Source organism: Phasianus colchicus, chromosome 1 (genome assembly GCF_987193195.1).
Source record: "Phasianus colchicus chromosome 1, bPhaCol1.hap1.1, whole genome shotgun sequence".
NCBI lineage: Eukaryota > Metazoa > Chordata > Aves > Galliformes > Phasianidae > Phasianus > Phasianus colchicus.
In genome coordinates, this window is record NC_143436.1 from 11116190 (window position 1) to 11141515 (window position 25326).

A 25326-nucleotide genomic window follows, 5' to 3' on the forward strand; every position below is an offset into this window, starting at 1 on the left:
AGTTGTTGCTTTTACAGCATTCATACAAGACACAGAATGAGAAATGATTGAAGCCTAATATACTATTTTGCATGTTTCTTCTAGGGTCTGTTCTGTATATCTTTTGCTTCTAAGTTTAAGTATTTGATATAGAAATGTATAGGAAGCTGCAGTGGGCTATGGTATTGAAGAAGGTGTTCTTTTATTAAACCTTTGTGGAACGAGAATGATAAATGGGACATTTCTGGTGTCAGCATGGTGTTTTTTTTCCCTTCTGGTGTTCTCCAGAGACTCCTCCATCAAATGGGGAAGATGAGACCTGAGATTTGCATACCTTAAAAGCAAGCAGGCGTGACTGCTTTGAGATACGTGAAAAATTAGTCTCTTTGTTGCAGAAAAAGCCATAGGTAATTTGAATTAGCTTCACCATCTCTGCATTTTTGACCCAGGAGTCTTGACTTCTTACTCTTTCTGTTAACAAATCACTCCCCCTGTGGAAAGGTGAATGTCTCAGTTATTAGAGTCCATGTATAGTAGTAGAATTTTTCCTTGCATAGAAATGAAAATCTGAGATAATCTTAGTTTCATAAGACTTTTTTTCCTTTAAATTCTATTTCTAATACTCTTCCCTTATTAAAGATATTACTCGAGAGAGTGACTCTGTTCTTTTGGAATGCACAAATTTCATATCAACTAATATTTATCTTCAATAAGAAAAAAGCAAGAAACAAAACCACAAAGGAAAACAAGCAACAACAAGCCTGCCTTTTTGAAAATGACTTTATTACATGATCTGTGCCCCTGTGGTAACCTGCACATAGGCATTGATAGTTATCTGCTAAAGATGAGCTAGATAATTAGAGTACTGTAGTATACTGATCTTTGTTTTTACATAAATAACTCACATGGTTATAGAATTACAGGAGCATTCTCTTGCAGGAATATAAGGTGAAAACACAATATTTGTCACCACTTTGGGATATCAAATGATTTACTCTTGTGAACACTCAATTTACAGATTTCTTCTAGTGCTGGCTAATAGGCATTATGCTGGCTATTAATCATATAGCATTTATGGGAATTGTTGATGGAAAAGATGATCTGTTTCAGGGAAAATACAGGACAGATATCAAGATTTAAATTTATTTTTATTTTATTTTTTGTCTTTGAGTCAAGGAACATAGCTATTTTTTCATTAAGGTAGGAAAGCAGGCAGAGAAAGAGAGTAGAGTTAGCTGCTGCTATTTACCCATGTAGTATCATGTCTTGCTTTGCTGCTGTCTGGTGACACATGATTTAATCAGCTTGTACTCATACAGGACAGACCAAATTTGGATGCAGAACTTGCTATATTGGGTAAAGAAACAAAACATACAAAATTATTCTACTGTATTATCAGAAAACTGACAATACTGTAGATATGTGAAGTAGTGGATTTGTCCATTGAGGTCAAGGGAGAGTTATACTATGTGTCAGTGTAGTGCATCGAGTTATATTACAGTTTTTCTTTTGTAAATGTGCTGTTTGGATACTGCAGAAGGTAGTACTAGTTAGTTGGGAGTATCTGTAAGATACTACTGACTTTGTTAGCTGAAAATCATTTGAATTGACAGTAAAACACAGGGGGGAAGGTTCACTTATTTTTTTGTAGCAGAGCATATAATTATTTTTTGACAAGATGATTGTAAGTGAAAACAAAAAAAAAAAAAAGGAAAAGGTGTCAAATTTTGCTTTATGAAAGTTGTCAACTACTAGTTGTTAGAGGGGTGAGATGGAGTGTCTTCATGCAGTCAGATAACAAGGTGGTTGCCCTGCTGTACTGGGCCTGAGATGAGACTGTGACAGCACCAGCTCCGCCAACTGAGCTTCCATGAACTTTCTGGTCACTCTCCTTTTGGTTGTTAACAAGAATTGACAGTTGACTGAACTGAAAAGGTGACTTAGACCACTAGTTCATTTTGTTTAGGAATTGATATGAATATTAAAATGATTGTTGGGCCTATGTTATCCTTACACAGTAAAGAATTTTGTTGCCTAGTTACCTTGTGGATACAAGAAGTCTATTCTGTTAAAGAGACCATAACTACCCAGAAACTTACAGTTTTATTGAGCTGTAAAGTAATATAGTTTTCAAAGTCACTTACTCAAAAATCAGGAAATAATTGAGTCCATGTGAACTGCATTCATATGGTTTCTTTCTTCCAGAATGGGTGCCTGCCTCAAGGCTGCAGGCACTGGGGATACTGCCTACAGCAGAACTGGAGAACAAGCATTATGTTTGGCACCTTTTCTATTCAAAGTTGTAATAAAATAGCCATGTAGAAGTGTTTTAGAAAAATTCACAATTTTTGGAGGATTGGTTTGAAAGGGAATCATCTGATTGTCTGACATATTTGCTTCCTGTGGGGCTAAGTATATAAACTGGTCTTCTTTCAAACTAAATTAAACTGGAAAAATGCCCTCTAGGTGCATGTTTGATACTCTCCAGTGGCAAACGTTCATTGAGCTTTTCGGACCAGAAATTTAGTTCAAATTACCAAGCTTTTATGGGTACCTAATCATCACAGAGGATATCAGTACTTTGTATAACTGAAGATAGATAATTTGTTATGAAAATCCATGATAGTGTTTTAAGATTCTAATAAATGCTTCTGTTTGGATGGTAGATTAAAATTATACGTATAAGCCAAGGTGTGTAAGGAGAAAGTATTTTTAGAAAGGTATTGGTGGCTTTCAAACTTAACTAGAAATTCTTAAATAACACTGGAATATTAAGCTACCTAATTCATGATTGCAGTGCTTAAATGTGTAAACAATACACAAAATAGCATTTTTGAAAAGCTGTGTAGTACATCTTTACTCAAATATGCTTCAATTTCATTTAAGTTCAAAAACATGAATATATAAAATTATATAGAAAAAATAAATGTATGTATGAAGGAAATAATAAGGAAAAACTTTGCACGGTGAAGAATTTGGGAAAACTAAAATATATGTCTTCTCTTTGGTCTTCAGCGCCTTGCTAAAGAAGCAGAGAAGTACCAAGCATCACATCAGTGGAGGGATGAGTTTGGGGTAAGTTTCAGAAGTTTAAGCTTTTCTCCCTTTAACTATTTACAAATTTTCCTCATTCTAATGTTAATTCTCTTCTTACACACATGTTGTTTATATATCCACTGCAGAAGGAATCATTACCTGTGAATGTATGTGTCAGTAACCAGTGCCTGTAGAGAATGAAGCGGACTTTTCCCTTCATAATTCATAGGGAGTTTCACAGGCCCAACTACGTAGTTCTGAGGCACACCCAGGACATCTTTTTGTTTTAATACATATGGAGTAATTGCAGAGGAGATGTGTCTGAGTGATAGCTAATCTTACTAAAGTTTGTGCTACTCCGAGTTCTGAAACAAAAGCATAGAAATTATTTTAACAAGATGTTTTTATGTGATAGGAAGAAGTTTAATATGAAAAAAAAAAAAGAAAAAAGTTATTTATGCAACTGCAGGAGCAGTTGTTCAGTCAAGAGCTTTTTATTTTAAGAATCTTTTTTCTATACTTTAATAACAGCATCTCATCAACATTCTGATACTTACAAAAGAGACTGGTCAAATTCTAAATTATCACCTAGAATCATTTCAGATGTGATTGAATAATTTTCAGATGTGAGTGTATGATTTTAAAGTGCACAACATTAATACTTTATAAATATTCAACTAAAATTTATATGGCACTGTATAGATATAAGCCTTCAATTTTAGACTATGGTTTCCTACAGTGTCAGAGTTATGCCACTGTTACCTCTTTCTTCAGAAATAAAAGCAGACGGTGCTTTTATGTGATTTTGCTAACCTAGACTGTCTGCATATCCACTGGCATCATAGAGGTACACAGTTAAGTGTGCAGCGCTTTTCTGGTGTGTTCTTTATGTCCCAGTGTTTCTCATATACTTGGACATAGAGTTCTTAAAAACAAGTCAACAAAATCTAAGGTTAAGCCAAATTCATATAAAAGTGCCTTTTTAGTGAGCAAAATGGTCTGGATATGTTCTGAATTCTTTTACATGTGCTCCCTGCACAGGCACAGCTTCTAAAAGAGGGTAAAACACAGAATGTCACGTCCGTGGGGATGCAGTAATGGAAATTCTACAGTGACCTTTGCTGCTAATCTATAACTGTTCTGAGTAGGAAACAAAATCCACATATTTTGTGGGCTCACTGCAGAACAGAGTGATGGAGTTCAGATGCTCTTTCTGATCATTTTCATTCTTATAGAACACATTGGTTTCATATCAACAATACTGTTTCTACTTTTTGTTTCTGTTTTCACCCTTTTTTTTTTCAGTAGAAGTCAATTTCATCACAGAAGCTTCTGGTGTCATTGGAATTCACTGTCAAGGAGAGATCTCAAAGTAGTTTTGAAATGTGATTTTATATTAATGTTATGTTATGGTACAAGAAAATACTGTGCTAAAAATATATATATATATGTAAAGAAAAACATTTAGTTTTATAATAAAGTAACTGCAAACCAAAGTTGTTTTGAAATTAGCTGTGCACCATATAATAACCTTGACGTTAGGTTATGCAATTAAATTTAAAATAAATGAATTAAGCTTCTTCTTATAATTTAATTTGCTCCATTTTTTGCCAGAAGTAATCTTTCTTCTCTTCTGGCCTACTTTTTAGAAAATGCCTTTTCAAATTAGTTTGCACACAGATCTTTCAGATAAACTTAATTTTCACTGTAAGTTTCATTCTCCTAATGGCTGTGATGTAATATGGAAGATACACTGTAAAACTTCCTTCAGTTCTCACTGATAGCATTTCTTCTGATACCTTTAATGTCACTATGAATAGTCTGCATCATTCTCTATGAGATTTATTTCCTTTCCCAGGAATTGTTTTAAAGTGATGAAAGCCCTCCCAGCAACACTGCACATAAGTAACTATAGAAATAAGTTCTTTGGTCTTCTTTGGATCTTTCTTCTTCTAGTGAGTTCATAATCTTTGATATCCTTGACAGTTACATTGCAGCAAAACCAGAGCCTATGGAGTTTTGAAGAGTAAATATTGTGAGCATTCCTTCTAGAGGATTATACACAGATTTCAATGGAATAAATCCAACAAAGGAAGGGCAAAGAGGGATGTCCTTATAAAAGCTACAAGAGATCTGACCATCGTGACTGCCACATCACTTGTTCTAACAACTTTCTCTAAGTATATACTGATGAACAGACCATAACAAAAGAAGCATGTAAGCATTTTTCAGGTTAATATCACAATTAACAAAAGTTCATTATCATCAGAAAATTTAGTATTAAATTAATCAGTACAGGGAGAAATTTTTGAAGATCCAGATTTGATCCCGGTTTTTAATTTCATGTAATAATTTCATATGAAGACTGTCAGATTTATCTAAAGGAGAGCATTTTCTTTCAGAAAAAAAAGTTGAAACTAAAATGTTGATAGAGACACTTATCTACTGAAATCCAGTTTTCCTATTATCTGTAGTTGAATGAGAGTAGAATATCTCTCCTTATTTCTAGTGCTGCAGTATATTGAATTGAAAGTACTTCAAGGAAGACAGTGCAGTGTCTTTAAATTTAAGTGTTTTTTGTTTGTTTTAAATCTATTTTTAAAGGAAACGTTACCAAAATTTAAGAATTTTTAAATTTTATTTTGACTTTATCTGAAATAAATTGTTAATCCTTATTTAAAAAAAAAAAAAAAAAAGCACAAAAAAATATCTGTGAACATAGAAATCTGAATGATAGGAATTTGAACTTGAATCTGTGATCCAGTGACTTACTGAACAGGGAATGTTTGATTTTTAACTAAAATAGTCACTTATTCCTACCCTGCTGTCATCTTGTACATTTTTCTAAATGCACAGATTGATATAGGGGAGGGGGCAACATGTACCTTATTTTTATTAATAAATAAATTATTAATGAGTGTAGATGAGATGTCTCAAGCAAAACAAACAAAAAAACAAACAAAAAAACCCCACAAAATCTAAACTGACTTAAGAGCATGTACCACTTCTTTAGGTGGCTGACAGAAGTAATGATCGTAATGTTTTTTTGGTGTTTTACACTGATAATTTAATGCTAAAAAATAATTTTAGTAATTACTAATTGACTTACTAAAAAGTACAAAGTGATTCAAACGGATATTAATGATGAATACTAATTAAGAATACTGAACATTTTCTGAGTAAAAGGAGGAGGAACAGTTTGCACTAATATTGGATTGTAATATGGGTTGTTGTCTGATTAAGCATGTATTCAATTAAAATATCGAACTGCAGTTTTTCTCAAACAGCCTGAAAATAATACTAACATTAGAAGAGCATTAAATCTTTAGAGAATAGCTATGAAATGTGTGAAGGCAAATCCAAAGTACTTAGCTTCAGGCAAACAAAGAAATGCCATTCTTTGCTTCCTGCTTCATCAGCACCACACAATTCCCTAGCTATACATACAGCTGGAGAAATAAAAAACTACTTAAACATTTTTAGATTAATGCAGTTACAAATCAGAGTTACAACCCAGTAATTGGTAAATGAAACAGCCTTGTCAATTTGAATTTTCTTGTGTATTGCAGAGTGAAATGATGGCGTCTTTGACACTCATGATAGTTGAATTACTTTGCTGGTGTAGAGAGGCATGGAAAAAAAACAACTTTGCAAGTGAATTGGAAGGAGAGGAGGAGAATGTTCTATGTAATAATTGCTGTTATTCCCCAAATGGTCTTTCACAATTACATTTGATACCACATTGGATTGCATTGCAATGGTTGGTTAACTAAAGCAATTTTGTTTCCAGTTCAGCTTCATTACTAATTTCTTACACATGTATAAACATAAGGGATATTTCATTTGTATTTTAACAAGAAGTGTCTTTTTGCATGGCCTATTAGCATCCATTTACTTTTACGAAAACTGAAATTCGGACTTTTAGGAATTAATTCTAACGTTAAAATGCTACAAGAAAAAAAAATATTTCATATTGCATTATCTTTTAAATAATAATATAATTCTATATTCTTCTTTGTAAATTATTATTTTATTAACCCTGGTATTTGTGAGACAGCATTGCTGTGATAATGAGGTATAGACCTGCCTTAAAAGTGAGACACTAGATCATAAACAAAACACTTTGGGATTATTATTTTTTTTTAATAAAGACTGGTTGCATAAAACTGAGGTGAAAAGTTGCTCACCAAAGAAATAAAAAATAAAAAGGATAACTAAGAGAAAACAAGTCTCCAATAACAGGAGTTGATCCATTGACGTAACCCAGGAGGTGACCCACAGGAGCAGAGCAGTAGGCCACAGGTTTCAAGGCTGTCTGTAACTTACTGTGGACATGACAACAACATTGAAACATTTCATCTTAAAAGCTTCAACTGGTGAAAAATAAATAAATAAATAAATAAATAAATAAATAAATAAATAAATAAATAAAATTAATTAATCAATTTTCCAACTTCAGTACTGCTTCATTCTAGGAAGGCAGTTTATTAGACACGCTTTTTCTTTTGATAGATCTGAGGCACTCAGAGAAGGTGACGAGCTACAGAGCAGTTTTTCTCTAAGAACAGTGGAGAGAGGATGCAGCTCCCTTGGCTTGTACCTCTTGTAGTCCAGTGCATTTGTGCAGTGTGATGCTGTTTAGATTTGGTTACAGATCTGGGTTGTGTGGACCCATTTCCCAGAGGTAGCAAGCGTGTGAACCTTTTCTGGCAAACTATACTTAATAATTCTGTGAAAGTTTGAACAATGATGAAAATGGGCAAAGTGTCAAAGGTGTCTGTATCTTGACACAGTGTTCTGATCCAAGACTCAGTGAAGTAAGTCTTCCATTGATTTTGATTAATTTTGGATGAAGCCTCATACTTCTAAAGCAAGTGACTTGGAAAAAAACTACACAGAATGATTGATTTAAATTGACAGGCAGATGGTAAGGATCTTAGGGAAGATGATATGTTCTTCTCTGAAGGGCCGTGTGCCACCTTCACTTATGTGACACATAGCTTTGATTTGTACATAATTTAAATTAAATGTGCCATATCTCACTGAATGGAATGAAATCACCTTTCTTCTGTCAGGGATTGTTTGCACTCTGACATCTTTCTACTCAGGGAATAGAACTATGTATGTGCAATCTGAGTTGCAGAGAGAAATAGGAATGAATGATTGACTGAAACTATGATTTCAGGCATTGTTCTGATGTTTGTCTGATACTTATTGCTCACACCTTTTTGATCCATAAAATACACAGCAAATTTTGCAGGAATAAGCATTTAGGGAGTTTTTCACCATCACTTTCTCAAAACTGGATATCATATAAAATGTATAGTATTTGAAGCACTCACATCACTTTCATAAGGCTGCTAAGAAGAAATTCATCATAATGTATAATTTCACTGTGGACATGTGGACATGCCCATCCTGAAGCCTTCCTGGAAACTTGTGTCATAGGTTTAGTAAGATGAGTGTAGAGTTTGTCTTGCATTCTGTACTCCGTCTTCCCCCACATCTTGCCTGTAATGTTCAGATTGCTTCCACAGAGTGTCACTGATGCACTCTGGTTTATGGAGGTTGTGGAGTGTCCTTCTCTGGAGATATTGAAGATCATTCTGAACACTTTTCTGCATGACCTACTGTGGGGATTCTGCTTTAGTAGTGGAGTTGAGCTAGATGATATCTAGAGGTTCCTTCCAATCCCTACAATTCTCTGATTATGTTTACAAATGTCAAGTAGGGTAGCTGGATATTAGAAACACGCCCAAAAGGTAAAAAAATAAAATAAAATAAAATAAAAAAAAATCCATCATTATCTTTTAGGTTAGCATGATTAATCATTTGAACACTTCAGCTTTGATTTTTTTTTTTTTTTTCCTATGCCATATGAGTTGCAAACCCAATAAAAGCTCAATAAAGAAGGTGGGAAACAGCAGCCTTACAATCGGAATCAAGATTGTATATTAGCAGTGTTCTTAATTGTACAACTATAGTAGAGAGAACTTTTCAGCTGTATCATCTGGTCATTTATCATCATTTATTATACTTAATGTTCAGTGTAGAATTGTAACCTTAAAATACAAATTATTGCAAGGATCTCTTCTGGGCAACAGGTTACTTTACTGGTAGAGGACCAGACAAAAGATCTCTTAGAATGATGAGATGAAACACCTTCAATCATTGAATTTTTCAAGCATTCTATTTTGTCTGAAAAAACCATGAATTTCAAAAGGCATTTTACTTATTTACTGAGAAACTCATTAAAAAAAAAAAATGCAGGTGGAAGATGGCAGGAAAGAGCTGGAGAAAAGAAAAAAGGTGTGATTTCTTATTAAGACACCATACATCTGCATTAATACCTTTGTTTTGAATGATCTTTTAATGTGCTTTCTGAACAAATACCTTATTAAAAGCAGGATATCCTATTATTCTTAGTTTATTAACAACCTACAGGCTCTTGGTACATTATGGAAAGGTACATTATGTTAAGAAAAGCTTTCTACAGGATGCTGTTCTATATATTTTCTAAGAGCCTTCATTGAATTTTTAACATAGGTGAAGGTAATTATTTTTCAATTTTACATTTCACCTTTGAATTCAGTAGCTATTTTAAATTTGTGGTAAATAATTCTTAGCCTTTTTTTACTATCCTCAGTGAATTGGTAAAATAAAGTCATAAAAATTTTATTGCAAGTATGTTTTATTTTTTTCTTTGCCAAATATTTTCACTTTAGGAATGTTAGTGTATTTCTCCTAGATTTATTCTTGTCATTATAGCTAGTCTCTAACTAGTTTGACAATCCACGGAACTGGAGCATTAACTCTTTAACTACCAGTACACTACATGATGTTGTGATGAGGAATACTGATAACAAAAATCATAAAACCATGACAGCATATTATTTCACGCTAGAAATATAATTTTTTTGAAATTCTGAGATGCTTTGGATTGTTTTTTTTAAATATATATATATTTGAGATATTTATGTTTTTCTTTATTTCCTTCTGTTTTTCAAATGACAAAGGCTGAGGGGTCATGCAGGCCTTGACAGCTTACCTTGTTCTTTTAAGATACTAGGTGTGAATTCATCCTTGTCACACCTCATCTTTAAAAAGAGACAACGGTGCTTTGGAGGCTGAGGAATTTAAAAATTTGGAAAAGGCATTTTCCAGGCATTATATACCTAAAATATATCAAAATATATTACAAGAACAGCGGTGGCCTGCACAGTAGTTGTAAACAGATATATTTTTTTTTTAAATATCTGTAGTATTTTGCAGTTGGAATACAATGGAAATATTAATATTAGCTTCATTCTGAATTGATTTTAAAATACTCTGAAAGCAGTAGATAACCCTTTTATTATTAAGAGCTACATTTTGCTCTAGGGATTTGGCAATTCTTATTCTTCTGCCCTCTGTATAGTGTACTTCTGATTCTTCATAGAATTTAAACAAAAGGTGAAATTCTGGCCCTTTTGCATCCTGAAAATAATGATGATGTGTATAAGTAATGGCAGATATTTCTGAGGGCTTGCCACAAAGCAAGACCTCCACATAGCATGGATAAGAGAGACTGTTCAAAATGAGCAGTATGTTAACAGTATTCTATATTATGCAATGAAACAATAGTAAAATTTCACCTGATTTGGCCAGAAATGTCATCTGTGTCAAGCATTTGTTTACTTTTCCCCAGATCACTTTGGCTGTCAGCGAGCAAATCGGGACTGCATAAATTCATACGCCAAAAAAAATGTAGGTTGTATTGAAAGAGCATGAGGATTTAGCAGGTCTTGACAGCTTCTGGGCAACTCTATGGCTGTAATTTATGTCTTCATGCTATCGCACTGTTTTCATTTTTCCATTTGTTAGCCCCAAATTATACTTGAACTGAATCACTGTGTGTTGTAACTGTCTTGCAAATTTCAAAACTAAATAGAATATGTGACTATTCTTACCCAGGAGAGATCTTTCTTTTTAAAACTGGAGGAATAATCCCTGGTGATTAATTAATGCAGGCAGGACTCTCCTTTTAGTCCTGTGGGATTCACCACTTCTCAAGAGAGGAACTTCAGTTTTACATTTCTTAAGAATTTCACATGGGAATGATAAAACTGAGGAGCTTGGCTCTATTGATATTTTTCTGTGCCTGCACATTACTCTGGTGTGTTCTGCCCTTAAAACTTTTTATGCTTTGTGAGTGATTTTTTTTTTTTCCCCCACCTAAAAAGTAAAAGAAGATTATATCCACTTAAGTTTAATTTTACCCAATTTACTTTCACCAGCACTTCATTCTAGAACTTCTCTACATTTTTTGATAGGTATGCAGGAACCTTTCTGTTCCCTTGTCTTTTTCATCAAATACTCCTCCTACTTTTATTCTGTAATACTGCCTGCTCTTGTTTATTTGGTTTTGCCATGGCTATTTCCACACATCTTACTTTATCTGGTTATCTATCCACCCTGATTTTGAAAAGAAATGAGGTTCAAATAAATGTTGCCAGTACAAGAATTTTAAAATGAATTATACAAAACGTAGGGGCCCAAGCCTATCTTTAACCACAGATTCTTACAGAAATGCTAAAATTGTGTGAAATTTAATATTTCCTGGCCTAGAACAGTTTTCTGTCTTTAAAATATTCTAGAAATTTACTGGAAGGTGTACAAATCTAGAACTTCTCCTCTGTTGTTAAAAACACAGACTGTTCTAACTATTGTACCTGTGCAGAGTTTGGAGAGCTAGAAGAAATGGGGAAAACTGGAACATTAATTCAGGAATGGTTACTGGAGATCAGGGTTGTTGCATGTGCTGCCTGGAACTTCAGCCTTGGGCTGAATCTGTTTTTAAGGGAGAATGCATTATTCAGATGAGAGAATGGTGTTCTCTCCATCTTATTGGCAGCCATCAGCTGCCAGTCTTCTTTTCCAAGGTTTTGTTTTAGTCAAAGTGCTCTGTAATTACATTTTGCAGTCTAATATTGGCTGCTGTCTCTGTTTCTAGTCTGGCTGTGAGGGTATGGCTGCATTTTTGAAAGAAATGGTTGCACTTAAATAGCTGGTTGCTTCCAAATTTCTTTGCAGTTTGTGACACAAGTAGCAAATGGATAACAAGTAAAAAGCCCTGTTGTGATCCATGGATACAAATAACTTTTAACTTAGTGTAGTTATTATATGCAGAATGAGAAATCTAATTGCAAAGACGTTGATACAGCTCTTAAGTCATAGTGATGTTCTGCATGAAATCCAGCATACCACTGTAATGTATCCAGTAATTAGAAAGAAAGGTAATTATGTTCTAATTATTTGTGATATGGTCCTTTTGCTTGTAGTGATTAACTAGAAAATTCCTCATCATTTTATGTTAAATAACAGTATGAATGACATTTTACAGCTACTGATTTGTCTCATGCTACTGAACTGCTTCTGAATTACAGTGTACTCACAGAACTTTGCTTTATTACAGTGATTTAGTGCAAGACATGCACAAAATAGATGTCAGAGCTCTATAATTAAATTATGACTCCTGTGTTTATTAATTAGGTGAGCATGGGATACTTCGTAAGACTCGTATGTGCTGCCCGTAGTTGTTTTCCATCTGAGGCATCAGAGATGTAAAATCATTTACAGTAAAATCTTAATGAAGAGGGTAGGATTTATCTTAGAAAGAATACTTTTAATATAATTAAAAGTCAATATGCCAGACACATTGTTATGTCTGTGAACCAAAGCAGTCTGAAAAGATGACATGGTATGAAATGCATTCACCTTTATTACCTTTTGAAAAGGAACTTTTCACATTTTGAGTGAAATGGAGGGATTTAATTGTATTTCTTTTCCTAATCTTCAGACAGGTTGTCTAAGATAAGGAATAGCAATTTCTATGGGTTAAGTGCAATATGACATCTTTTTATGAATTTTAAATCTTTTTTTTGTACAGATGTTAAGTTATTGGAAAAAATCAGGTAAAGAAATGATGCAGGCAAGGAAGGAAATAAATAAAATTATTTTTAAAATTTTATGTAAAGAATATCATTAACTTGACAGGTCAGTGTCAGCTATGTAAGATGTGGTCCACAGTTTGTATCAGACATTTATAATTTATATAAGAAAAGTTGCATCTCTTGTATCACACAGTAATTTATATTAAGCCAAAAATACTGTGTTTATTTTCCCAGCAGAAATGCAATGCTATTGTCTCTTTTTATTTTAGTTTTTCTATATGCAAAAAAGGAAAAGAGATGTCTAAGCCCCTCAGCTACTACTATTCATGCAGCTATGATTCTTTTTTCTTTTTTTTCCTTTTTTTTTTTTTTTTTTTTTTTTTCCCTATTGATTTAAGATTCTTGTAAGGCACAAATGTTATCTGGTTGTTTTTTTCTTGGAATTTAATTCTAGTGACTTTCTGTAATACATTCCTTGCCATATGATTACTTTAAGACAAGAGAAATAAAGAAGAAATTTTTAAAAGCACAGAAATCCTTTCTTTTCTTTTCTTTTCTTTTCTTTTCTTTTCTTTTCTTTTCTTTTCTTTTCTTTTCTTTTCTTTTCTTTTCTTTTCTTTTCTTTTCTTTTCTTTTCTTTTCTTTTCTTTTCTTTTCTTTTCTTTTCTTTTCTTTTCTTTTCTTTTCTTTTCTTTTCTTTTCTTGGTGGAACATGTTAGCTATTGGATATATTCTAAAGGCATATGTATGAATGTAAATGTAAAAATATCTTACACAATGTTTTCATCTTCCACTTCAAAGCATTTTTGAAAAAGTAAGATGAGGACATAAAATTTATAGGAATTGAAATTCCATGGACTATCATGTTTATCAGAATTAAATCTCTAAATCTTTGTTAAAACTTAAAGATTTGACAGGAGTTGTAATAAATGTTGTTTTGATAATGTTGATTTGGTTTTGTTTGTTATAATTTCAGTAGGGAAAATATTTGTACTTTTTATTTTCACTTTATATATGAAACACAGATTGCTACATATTCAGTAACCTAATAAAATAATCTGCATGGATCAAACAGCAATTTCAAATTAATGGATTTGTTTGAATTGAGCATATGCTGAAGTAATGTGACTGTTTTTTCATTTCTTATCACAGTGTCCGTATTTGTGAAAAGGAGATATTTATGGCTAAATTCAGTACCTCCATCGTATCCATGATGCATGATAGTAGAAGTCCTGAATGCAGGACTTCCTTGAAGTAATCTATCTGTCACATCACTCATTAAACTGTCTGGTTGAATAATAATTACTGTCATTGATCACTGAAAATTCCTGCATCTTTTTTTTTAACGTCTACCATATCTCTGTTCTTCTAGAATTAGCCGTTTTAACATCATCAACTTTTGTTTGATTCTAAAGGAAGCAGGAACTTAATGGGTTTAAAAGTTTGTGTAGGAGTACACTTGGTAATTTACCATAATTACTTAAATATAAAAGATTGACTCAGCTACTTAGGGCTATCCATTACAAAATCAGAGGATTTGTTAGATTTACATACATTTAGCTATGTAATATTGTAAGTTACATCTGGTGAATTTTACTTTGTGAAGTCCATTCTTTATACATTTTCCTCTTACCTACCTATTTTTTGATAGAAAGAAAAGCAAATCAAGATTTCTCCCTTGATAATCTCCATATCCTGTCATGATCTACCAGCATTTTTCATTAACTGGGATTCTGCTTAGGGCTGTTTAGTTTTAGCAGCTTCTGATTTGTCCAAGCTAAATGAATATGTCTGCATTCAAAAAGTGGGAGAAATATAATTTTAAACCTCATGTTCTAGGATATGAAGTTTGAGATGATGAAACTCCAGAGAGACAGTCTAGGAACTACTCTGGCTAGTGTTCTTCTTGGTGCCAGATGGTTTTGGATGAGGTTTCTGTCAACAATATGGAAAACCAAGACACCAGCCTCATGGCTTTTTATTCCACTGTTGTATCACATACCTTAAGGCTTTGATGGCATGGTTGATTTTTTGTTCATGTTATATATGTTTAGTAATGTTTATTGTACCATTCCTAACCAGCCAGCAGTGTGCCCTTGTGGCCAAGAGGGCCAATGGCATTCTGGGGTGCATAAAAAAGAGCGTGGCCAGCAGGTCGAGGGAGGTGATCCTCCCCCTCTACTCTGCCCTGGTAAGGCCTCATCTGGAGTACTGTGTCCAGTTCTGGGCTCCCCAGTACAAAAAAGACAGGGATCTCTTGGAAAGAGTCCAGCGGAGGGCCACAAAGATGGTGAAGGGCCTGGAGCGTCTCTCCTATGAGGAAAGGCTGAGTGAGCTGGGTCTGTTTAGCCTTGAGAAGAGAAGACTGAGAGGAGACCTGATCCAGGTCTATAAATATCTAAGGTGTGGGGGGCAAAGTGGCGAGGCCAGACTGTTTTCAGTGGCATGTGGAGACAGGACAAGGGGAAATGGCCAAAAACTGGATCACAGGAAGTTCCGCACCAATGTGCACAAGAACTTCTTTACGGTGAGGGTGACGGAGCACTGGAACAGGCTGCCCAGGAAGGTTGTGGAGTCTCCTTCTCTGGAGATATTCAAGACCCGCCTGGTTGCCTACTTGTGCAACCTGGTGTAGGGAACCTGCTTTGGCGGGGGGGTTGGACTTGATGATCTCTGGAGGTCCCTTCCAACCCCTACAACTCTGTGATTCTGTGATTCTGTGATTAATTTGTTTATCTCTGATTGGTGAAAACACACAATAGCAGTGTCATAAATTTAAGCTGACTGTCTTTCACTGTGCTTAGCACATGGTTAAAAATATATATTAGTATAATATATAAAAATATTTTATATATTGATATTTTAAGTATCGTGTATATAATGCAAACACTTTTTTGTACACACATTTATTTAAAGTATATAATTTCCTATGCAGTTCTGGGGGGATTTGTGGTTGTTGGAGAACTGGTATATTTGCTTTATTTAGTTCTGATAGAGCAAGACATGCATATAAATCGTAAAATCATAGAATGGCTTGGGTTGGAAAGGACTTCAAAGATCATCAAGTTCCAACTCCCTTGCCACAGGCAAAGTTGCCAATCACAAGATCAAGTACTAGATTGGATTGCCCAAAGCCCCATCCAACCTGGCCTTAAACATCGCCATGGATGGAGCATCCACAGCTTCTCTGAGCAGCATGTTCCAGCACCTGACCACTCTTAGTAAAAAAAAAATGTTTAACTAGGCTTCTGTAGTGTGCTGGTCACAGTCTTTACAATGTATATAGAATGTACAATCAGTTTTGACAAATTTTGTTTACTTATTATGTTCTTTCACCAAATAAAGAAATTAATGCTGAATAAATTAAAACAAACATACTTTGCTGGTTTAATTAAACTGACAGGATAGTTTGATACAGAGGTTAATGAGGTGCTAACAAATTTGTTTCATTTTCCCACCTGGAAAACTTCTTTGTAATCAATTGCATTTTGTCTTATAAAAAGTCATTCTCAGGTGCTTGTACTTTGGGTAGGTTGTTATGATGAGAAGATTAGCAGCTATTCTTTTTTTTTTTTTTTGAATTATATATTTGCCAAATACTTTACATATATATATATGGCCATCTTACTTTTGACTAGTAGAAAAATACGAGGCAGCTTTTTGAATCCCTTTATGTATATTTAACAGCTATTTCAAACTCAGTAACTGCAGAACAGTATCCTTTTTTGTTCTGTTCTCTTCATTTGCAGTAGATGCATGTACATAAAATTCTAATATTTTTATTACTCTTTGGGGAGATTGTAAGAACACTGAGGACAGCTTGAATGGTAGAATGGGAGGGAGAAATCATTATTTTGAATTATGACCTGTTGTTACCTACCATGAGTCAGAGGGATATTATAAGTTGTTCTATGAGGGAAGTAGATAATGCTGCTTAGAAAATTTGAATGCATTGGGAGTACCATACTGTTATTATTAACTTCACAGCATGAAAAATATTTCCACACTGGACCTTTTCCAGAGAGTTTTCTATTGAATTCAGTGAATCTAAGTTCAGATTGAAATAAAATTATTTGAAAAATTCTTCAGAACATAGTGTAATCTTCAGAGAACAGTGTGAAGATTAGAAGGTATTTGCTATACTGCCTCTATATCTTGCTTTTATTTCAAAGATAAGAAAAACATCTGCAAAAATTATTTTAAAAATTTAGTGAAGGACTTTAAAATCATTTTAACATTATTTTCAAGTGGCTACAGAGTTAGAAAATAATATATTCTTAAATATCGAGGATGATTAAAGACCAAGAGCCACTTATCTTGCCATACTGCTTAACACTGATAAGGTTTGCATCAGGGAATCTTGCCACTGGTTCTCTGAATTCTCAGTGTGAAGAACTGACACTTTATTAATATCTGTAGACCTATTTTGTCATAAAGAGCTGTTTTACTGCGTACTTTCTTTCGGAGGTGGAAATAACTGCTCATCCCAAGGATTTTAAATTACATTAGATGTGGTCCTCCTGGCTAGCAGTTTACCTGTTGATTACACAGTGATGAAAGTAAAAAAAATCACATGTGGTATTTCTAGAATTAATTGTTTCTTTTTACTTAAGAGAAAACCAAAACAACACAAATAGATTGCATACTGCTAGAAAAAACAGCAGATTTTCCTTATGCAAAGCCTCTTGCTCTGTTTTACTTGTCAGTTTAAAGTCTGTAGCCCTTTATATAATCCATTCTAGAGATCTGAAGACAGAGGCAGACTTTCCAGTTACCAAGGCTGTGCATGCAATCTAGTGTGCATGACTATGCATATATGAGTCTATGCATGAATGTGAATATAAACCAACTTCTTACACAGCTTTACTGATTACCATTTGCCCTCAAAAAATCAAGCAGGTATAAAATCAGCATATAATTGGATATTGTCATGGTGAGAAAAGGAACAAAGACAGTGTGCTGCTTCAAAGCTCCTGTTCTGAAGTGGATCAAGTAATGGGTAGGCTTGGGCAGAGCAGTCATTTCACATCTGTGCTCCATGCATAGAGTCAGCTGAACATACCCTTATCACAGGGCAGGTGGGTTGACACAGCCCAGCTGGAGGTATGCTGGGCAGTGCTTCAGCTCTGATGGGGACTGGTTCCACTTTGATACTTGGATTTCCTGGTATGGCAATGTTTCTGTATGATCTGTATTGCTGGTTGTTTTATAGGTAGGCATTGTCATAGGCTGCCAGTTAAATCAATCTGTTATCGTGATTTACGAGCATTTCACATATTTTCATGTCATTCACTGATGCATAACCTGTACTGACGTGTCGTGGCTCACCACACTCAGCCTATTTGCTGTAGTTCTTGTCATACTCAGCTACTCAGTTCACAATCCCAGCAAGGTCATGATACTCCTGTGACCAGTAAGCTTTCAAAAAGTGTAAGAACATGAAGTATGATCTTCCAATTTTAACAAGTATGTACTCTTACAGTTGTGTTTATATTTTGCCTAACATATGCCACAAAAATACCATGATTAGGCGAAATAACATCTCTCAAGCTCTGTCCGGTATTTGTAGAAAAGCAAATGAAATAGATTTTGCATTTTTAAATTAATTTATTGTGTACTTCTTGACATAATTCTCAGAATTTATTTTATCTCCATTGGCTAGGTACGCTTTTATCTTCAAAGTACAAGCTTTTGAAGCTTAGCTGGATCATTTCCATTAATAGCCTTTCAAAAATATATCATCTGTTAATGTGAGGAAGAACATACTGGCTTTTCTATATGGTATCTTCTAATTCAGAAAAAAATTCAAAATTGAAAATAATGTTTGCATTGTTGTGAGATTTTAGTCCTGATAAATCATTCCTTTATATCCAGGCTATATGTTTTAGTCACACTTAGTCCAGCATGCAGATTATTAATAAATTACTCACTTTATTTATAATTTTAGTTGACATGTGAACAGGCACTATGTGTCCATCCCATGAAAACTGATTATACATTTGAAGATTCATGGACTGGTTATCTCAGCAGAGGAATATACTGTAAATGAATGCTGAATAAAATTGATCTTTCTTGCCTTCAAAAAGGAAGTGTATTCAATGACACTTAGCATGTGGCACTTTTAATCTTTCTTTGTGTAATCTTTCTTGTAATCTTGTAATCTTTACCTTAATCTTCTTATTCCAATTATTAGTCTCAGTAGAATCTTAAGAAAAGCCATTTGTAAAATAGACTTATCATAAATTTTAGTGCAGATTTGGACTAAAAATTGTAACTAGTGTGTTAATTTTACTATTGCAAGAAACTAGTTCTTAAGGCAAGTGAGATTTCTGTGGCTCATTTGTCCATATGAAGAGTAATATGGGGAAATATTTTAAAACCAGGTTGCTGTTGAATTTTACATTTGTCAAATTTTTATTAAAAATTATTTTTTTAAGATCTTGTTTTCAAGTCCTAAATTACACATGCTTTCCAATCCATTTCTTACATCCATTTTTCAGACATAGTAAGTTGTAATAAATTGCTATTTTGTTCAAATCCATATTCACTCTAAATAGAGGAGGTAATAAATATTCTTGCTCATAGATACTGAAGAAAAAAAATATATATAAGCTGGTAATCTCCTTATTTTACATGTGCCATTTCACTTACAGAGAATTACAAATCTGTAATAAAACAGATTGTAATAATTGCCATTCTTTCTTCCTTTCTCCATTTGTAGACTTTTATTCCCTAATGTTATTCCATTCAGAAGCAGAAATATTTTTGTATCAGTTTTCTTTTCTTAAGAGTCTAATTGTGCCTTAAACTGGATGTCAGACTATGTAAGGGATTAAACTAAAACTAGATGGATTATTTACCATAGGATTTATTGGGCTGGATTTAAGTTTTAATTATCCTAAAGGTATTAGGGTGAGCTTTATTGTTTCTGCACAGCTTTATGGAAATAGACAAAAGAAATTGTTCAAATTAAAGCAGGTGGTTTAATAAGCACTTAAGGGAATATTTTTTAACATTTGTAAACATTAACACTAATTTCATCCTCCAAGTGATCAGCTGCTTGGTATGTCTATGAAAGAGGAAATATAAGATTGTTATTGGTATTTTTATTATTGCACACTCAGCAGTAAGAATTTCTAGTTCTTTCCCTTGTGTTCTGTGTCTTTTCTAAGTGTTTTGGACTAATCTGTGATTTAAAAATGTTCTTCAAATTTGATACTGTAGTTCTAAGAAAATGTTTTAAAAGACTGCATATCATTCTGTTTGAAGGAGAAAAGCCAGTAAAGTGGAAAACAAATGGACAATCTAAAAATAGTTATGCTTATTCCTGAACCCTAACTACATGAGGATCCATAAAGATGCAGGCATTTACTTTGCCTTGTGCATTTACAGGATGGTGTCCATCTCTCTCTAAACAGTACCTGCATTTATGCATCCCAAACAAGCCAATATATTGCATAACATCAACCAGAAGGAAATCAGAAATATATTTCTTACAAGGTTTGTTTTATTCTTGGTTTTGATTTCTTACTTTTACCAGCAGAACAAAAGAATCCTTGTAGATATCACTGTAATAGCAGGTTAAAGAGCAGGAAAAGAGCTTTGGTTCTGTATTTCATGGAAATTTGGAATTTTAACACTAATTTTATGGAGCATGGTTTTCTATGAGAGCATGAAATAGTAGGGGTGAAAAGGAACTATGTTTGGTACTATGTGGAACTGAGGAGAATCTCTAACTAGGCATAAGCATATTATCACTATACACTGAATTATCTTCAAGGGTCAGATATTATTGTATAGAATAGAATTACTGAATCAGTGAAATTGGAAAAGACCCCTAGGATCATCCAGTCCAACCGTCAACTCATCCTTATTATGCCCACTAACCCATGTCCCTCAGAGTCACATCTCCACGTTTCTTGAACACTTCCAGGGATCATGACTCTACTGCCTCCTGGACAGCCTGTTCCAATGCTTAAACAGACATTCAGAGAAGAAATTTTCCCAGTAACCAAGCTGAATCTCTTGCAACTTAAGACCATTACCTCTCATACTGTCTCTAGTCACCTGGGAGAAGAGAACCCCCCACCTCTTCACCATCTTCTTTCAGGCATTTGTAGAGACCGATAAGGACCCCTCAAAGCCCCCTCTTCAGACTAAAAAATATCAGTTCCCTCAGCCGCTCCTCATAAGACTTTTGCTCCAGACCCCTCACAGTTTTGCTTCCCTTCTTTGGACATGATTGTATACCTCAGTGTCTTTCTTGTAACAAGGGGTCCATAACTGAACACAGTATTTGAGATATGGCCTCACCAGAGGTGAATGCAGAGGAATGATCACTTCCCTGCTCCTGCTGGCAGCACTACTTTTGATACAAGCCAGGATGCCATTGGCCTTCTTGGCAACCTGGCACACTGCTGGCTCATGTTCAGCTGACTGTCAGCTAGTATCCCTAGATCCTTTTCCTGTGTGCAGCTTTCCAGCCATTCTACCAGAAATCTGTACTGTTGCACGGAATTGTTGTGATGCAAGTACGGGACCTGGTACTCGGTCTTGTTGAATTTCGTATAGTTGGCCCCAGCCCATCAATCCAGCCTATCCAGTAGTTCAGTTGGAAGGGATGTACTAAAATCATCAAGTGTAACTGCATGGGTTTTTTTTGTTTGGTTGTTTTTTTTGTTGTTGTTTGTTTTGTTTTGTTTTTGTTTTTGTTTTTGTTTTTTCCTCCAATGTGATCCCTTTATCATATTCTAAGATTTTTTTTTATTTTTTTTTTTTTCTGTGATCATGAGGCAACTTCACTTATGTAATCCTGACTTGAGAGTCACCATTTAAACAGTTGGATAGATAGGCTGTGTAGAAGTAGATCTGTTGTTAAGGTTTTATGATGTTTGGTTATCGGTATTCCACATCATAACATCAGAGTTAGTTTTCCAGTTCTGGGCACCTGTCCAGAAGAGAAGAACTACATACCCCAGAAGACTTTGTGTTCAGAGAGGGGAGATAAGCTTTTATAGATCACCTGAGCTCCCCTTTTTCAGCTCTCCTCCCTGCTGCTTGTCCTGACAGCGTGCAACACCTCAGCATTAGTGTAAGGCCTTCAGCTTTCAGACATTCTCTCATTATATTTTATTTATTAGCTTCCCATTATATTGTAGAATATTGTATTATAGTGTGTTATCTTGCATTCCAATACCATATTTAGTAAATTAGTTTGTTTCTCTTCAGATCGTTGCCACTGTTTTTAATTATTCAGGGTCCCCTGTTTTTCTTTTCTGGAGGCATTGATCCATGCATCCCTCCGCTCCGCTAGTCACAGAACTGGGCCAAACCAGCCCGTAAACCACTGACATCTGTAAAGACTCAAAATATGACTGTAAGTTAGTTATGGTGTAAATCTAAATTTCATCTGCAGATTTTTTGAAAAATGTCATTTTCCCAGACTTTTATTCTATTTGATGAATCTGTGTTTTTCTTCAAATCTCTCGACAGAGTGTTTGTAGAGATCAGAAAAGTTGGATTCCGTGTGATGAAATTTACTAAGTCATTAATACTGAGTAATGTGTAGTGGTTCCCATTGGAATTATTTCATACGAAAGCTAGGAAGCAAAGTGCTATTGAAATGGACAACATTGTAAAGACAGTGACACAGTCTAACATCTGTAAATAATATCAGTGGAATTGTGGATGGAGAAAGTTTATGAAGATAGAAGAACACTGAGTCACATAAGAAACATTAGTGAGCTGGTCTGTACATTTTTTTTTCCTTTCATATCTCTGTGAAATACTGAAACTTTGCACTGGAAGGGAATTTATGACAGCAAAAGCTACTCTTCACTTTTTCAAACTGTACAAACAATAATATAAACAACATACAAAAACAAAAAAAAAAACAACAATGGTATTACATTCTATCTTAAGCTTGCTGAAAAACTGCGCAGTATTACCTGATGGCAGAGTGGTGCAGAAGTGTATAGAGCATGAAGATTATGATTCTTTGTGTCAGTGAGTTAATAAATAAATAACTAAACGACTTCCTTGAGAACCAGCAACAAAACAATTTGATCTTGCCATCTAGAAGTGGTTAAATTATGAAAAATAGTCCACTAAAGATTCAACTGATCCATGAATCTAATCTGTGAACTGTACAGTGCTCAATGTGGTGTAGCACTATCTATCTCATTTTCTACATTAAAAGCACTGAGATGTGACCGATGTCAGTTTTAGTTTATGCATCATATAGGTAATGTCTGCGGGCAGGATAATGAACTGCGAGACAAGTATACTGTAACAAAGTATCTAATTTATGTTGGGGAGGTTACTTTAATTAACTGGTAAAAACATCATGCATCTGAAGCATAAATTTTTAATAGGTGATTTAAAATATTTTATTTAGTCCAGTAGAAGTAGATAGGAATGCTGTGCTACCTTTTGTCAAATTAAACAAGTAAACATATAAAAGAATGGGGAAAAAATAACTGTGACAATAAGGAATCATTTTGTATAAGTAGGTACGATTCAATGTTCTATAAACATAATTATGTTTATATGTATTCACAGAATACCATGTTAAAAATCTGTACATTAAGTGATTTAGTGACAGTGTATAGGGTAAACACAATAAATAGCAATGGAGTGGGGAACTAAATTGATATCTTGTTTTGAAGTTGGTAAGAAGGCGGCCAGGCTGGATGTGGTTCTGGCCAGCCAGGTCTAGTGATTGGTGACCCTGCTCATAGCAGGGGGGTTGGAACTAGATGATCATTATAGTCCTTTTTAACCCAGGCCATTCTATAATTCTATGAAGATTGAATAGACTTGTATTTAGTGGAAAGCATTCCTTTTTAAAAAATAATATATATATATATACATATACATATATATATATATATTATCTAGATAAATATGTCTGTATTATTTTTTCCTGGTCAAGTTTTTCCAGAAGAAAATCTTAGGGAGAAGAACTGCTGTAATGTCATAAGGAGGCAGGGTGGGAGAAGTATACCTTTTTCCTTGTCTTCTGAACTGAAACACTGAAACAAGTTTTTGTTTAACGGAACGTGTTCAAAACACTTGTGCTAACATTCCCTACTAGTACCACTCAGGACTGGGTCTTGAGTGGTTTTAAATGCTGCCTGCCAGTAAATCACACAGCTTTTTAAACAGATCAGTTTATTTACAGAACAGTTGTTTCTGTACACAACCACATATAAAATAGAAAGTATTCAAAGAAAATTGAATCTTCTACCTCTTGCAACTTATTTGAAGGCTTCTGTAAGTCCTTCATGATCAGCAGAGGTTCAGGTTGGATACCAGGAAAAAGTTCTTTACTAAGAGTAAGGTCCTGAGGAAGGCTCCCCAAGGCAGCAGACGTGGCCCCAAGCCTGTCGGAGTTGAAGAAACATTTTGCTTTCAGAATAGAGTTTGAATTTTGAGTGGTCCTCTGTGGACCCAGACATAGGACTCAGTGATCTTTGTGGGTCCTTTTCAATGTGGAATTGTCTATGATTCTGTGATTCTGTTATTAACAATCAAGTAACAAATGAATAAACAATTAATGCTGGTCTTTAATAATGATGACTACAAGTCATGCCAAATGATCAAAGGAGTTTCATTCTTTATCTGCATCACACTATGAGCTCTGTCTTATGTACTCAGACACGAATGTGAAACATATTGAGCTGAGAATAGAAAAATGTTTTGATGGAAAGTTGGAAAAGTGCATTTTGAGGGAAAGAGGATGAGGCTATGTCAACAACATTTACTTGATATTGACATTTAGCTCATCTATGACATACTTCATGTTCGCATCTCAAAAAGGTCACAAATGAGAATGAATGATATCATTTATGAAGGAAAGAGATCATTTATAAAGGTGAACTGCATTAACTTGTAGCACGTAAATGTACTTTTTTAAAGCAAGTAATAATTTTCTTTATCTTGCTCACTTGAAAAATGATTACTGAAACCATATGAACACCTGTTTGTATTCATAAAAGAAAAGAGAACTTTGGGGTGAAGTTTTTGTTTAGATTCATATGGTCCAAAAGTATTGCTTACCATCAAAAAAAATAAGGCTGTGTTCAGAGAATACATTCAGTTGCCTATTTTAAACAAGCTACTGGACTACTGACTAAGGGATTGACAGAGATCTTTTATGACCTCTGGATTTCATCCCACACAGTGTGTACTTTTCTAGCTGTTAGCACATCTTACATAATTTCATAATTATCAAATGAATTAAGTTGAATATGGAAATGGTAAATGTTACATGCAACATGTTACTTTGTGATATTTCAAAGAGAAGACATAAAGAATTGCAAGTTTACTTCTGTATTTTAGTACTGATTGCTGCTAGTGAAGTTTATGCCCTACTTTA

At 34.3% G+C, this 25326-nt stretch overlaps 1 protein-coding gene across 7 annotated transcripts in view; it reads left to right on the forward strand.

Moving 5' to 3' along the window:
* CACNA2D1 (calcium voltage-gated channel auxiliary subunit alpha2delta 1) overlaps nt 1–25326 on the forward strand; it is a 359292-nt gene that overhangs the window by 179143 nt on the left and 154823 nt on the right. For all 7 annotated transcript variants that reach the window (XM_031591457.2, XM_090135242.1, XM_090135262.1 and 4 more), the window contains exon 4: nt 2995–3054. In XM_031591457.2, coding sequence (XP_031447317.1) covers nt 2995–3054 — 60 coding nt within the window. The remainder of the gene's footprint in view (nt 1–2994; nt 3055–25326) is intronic.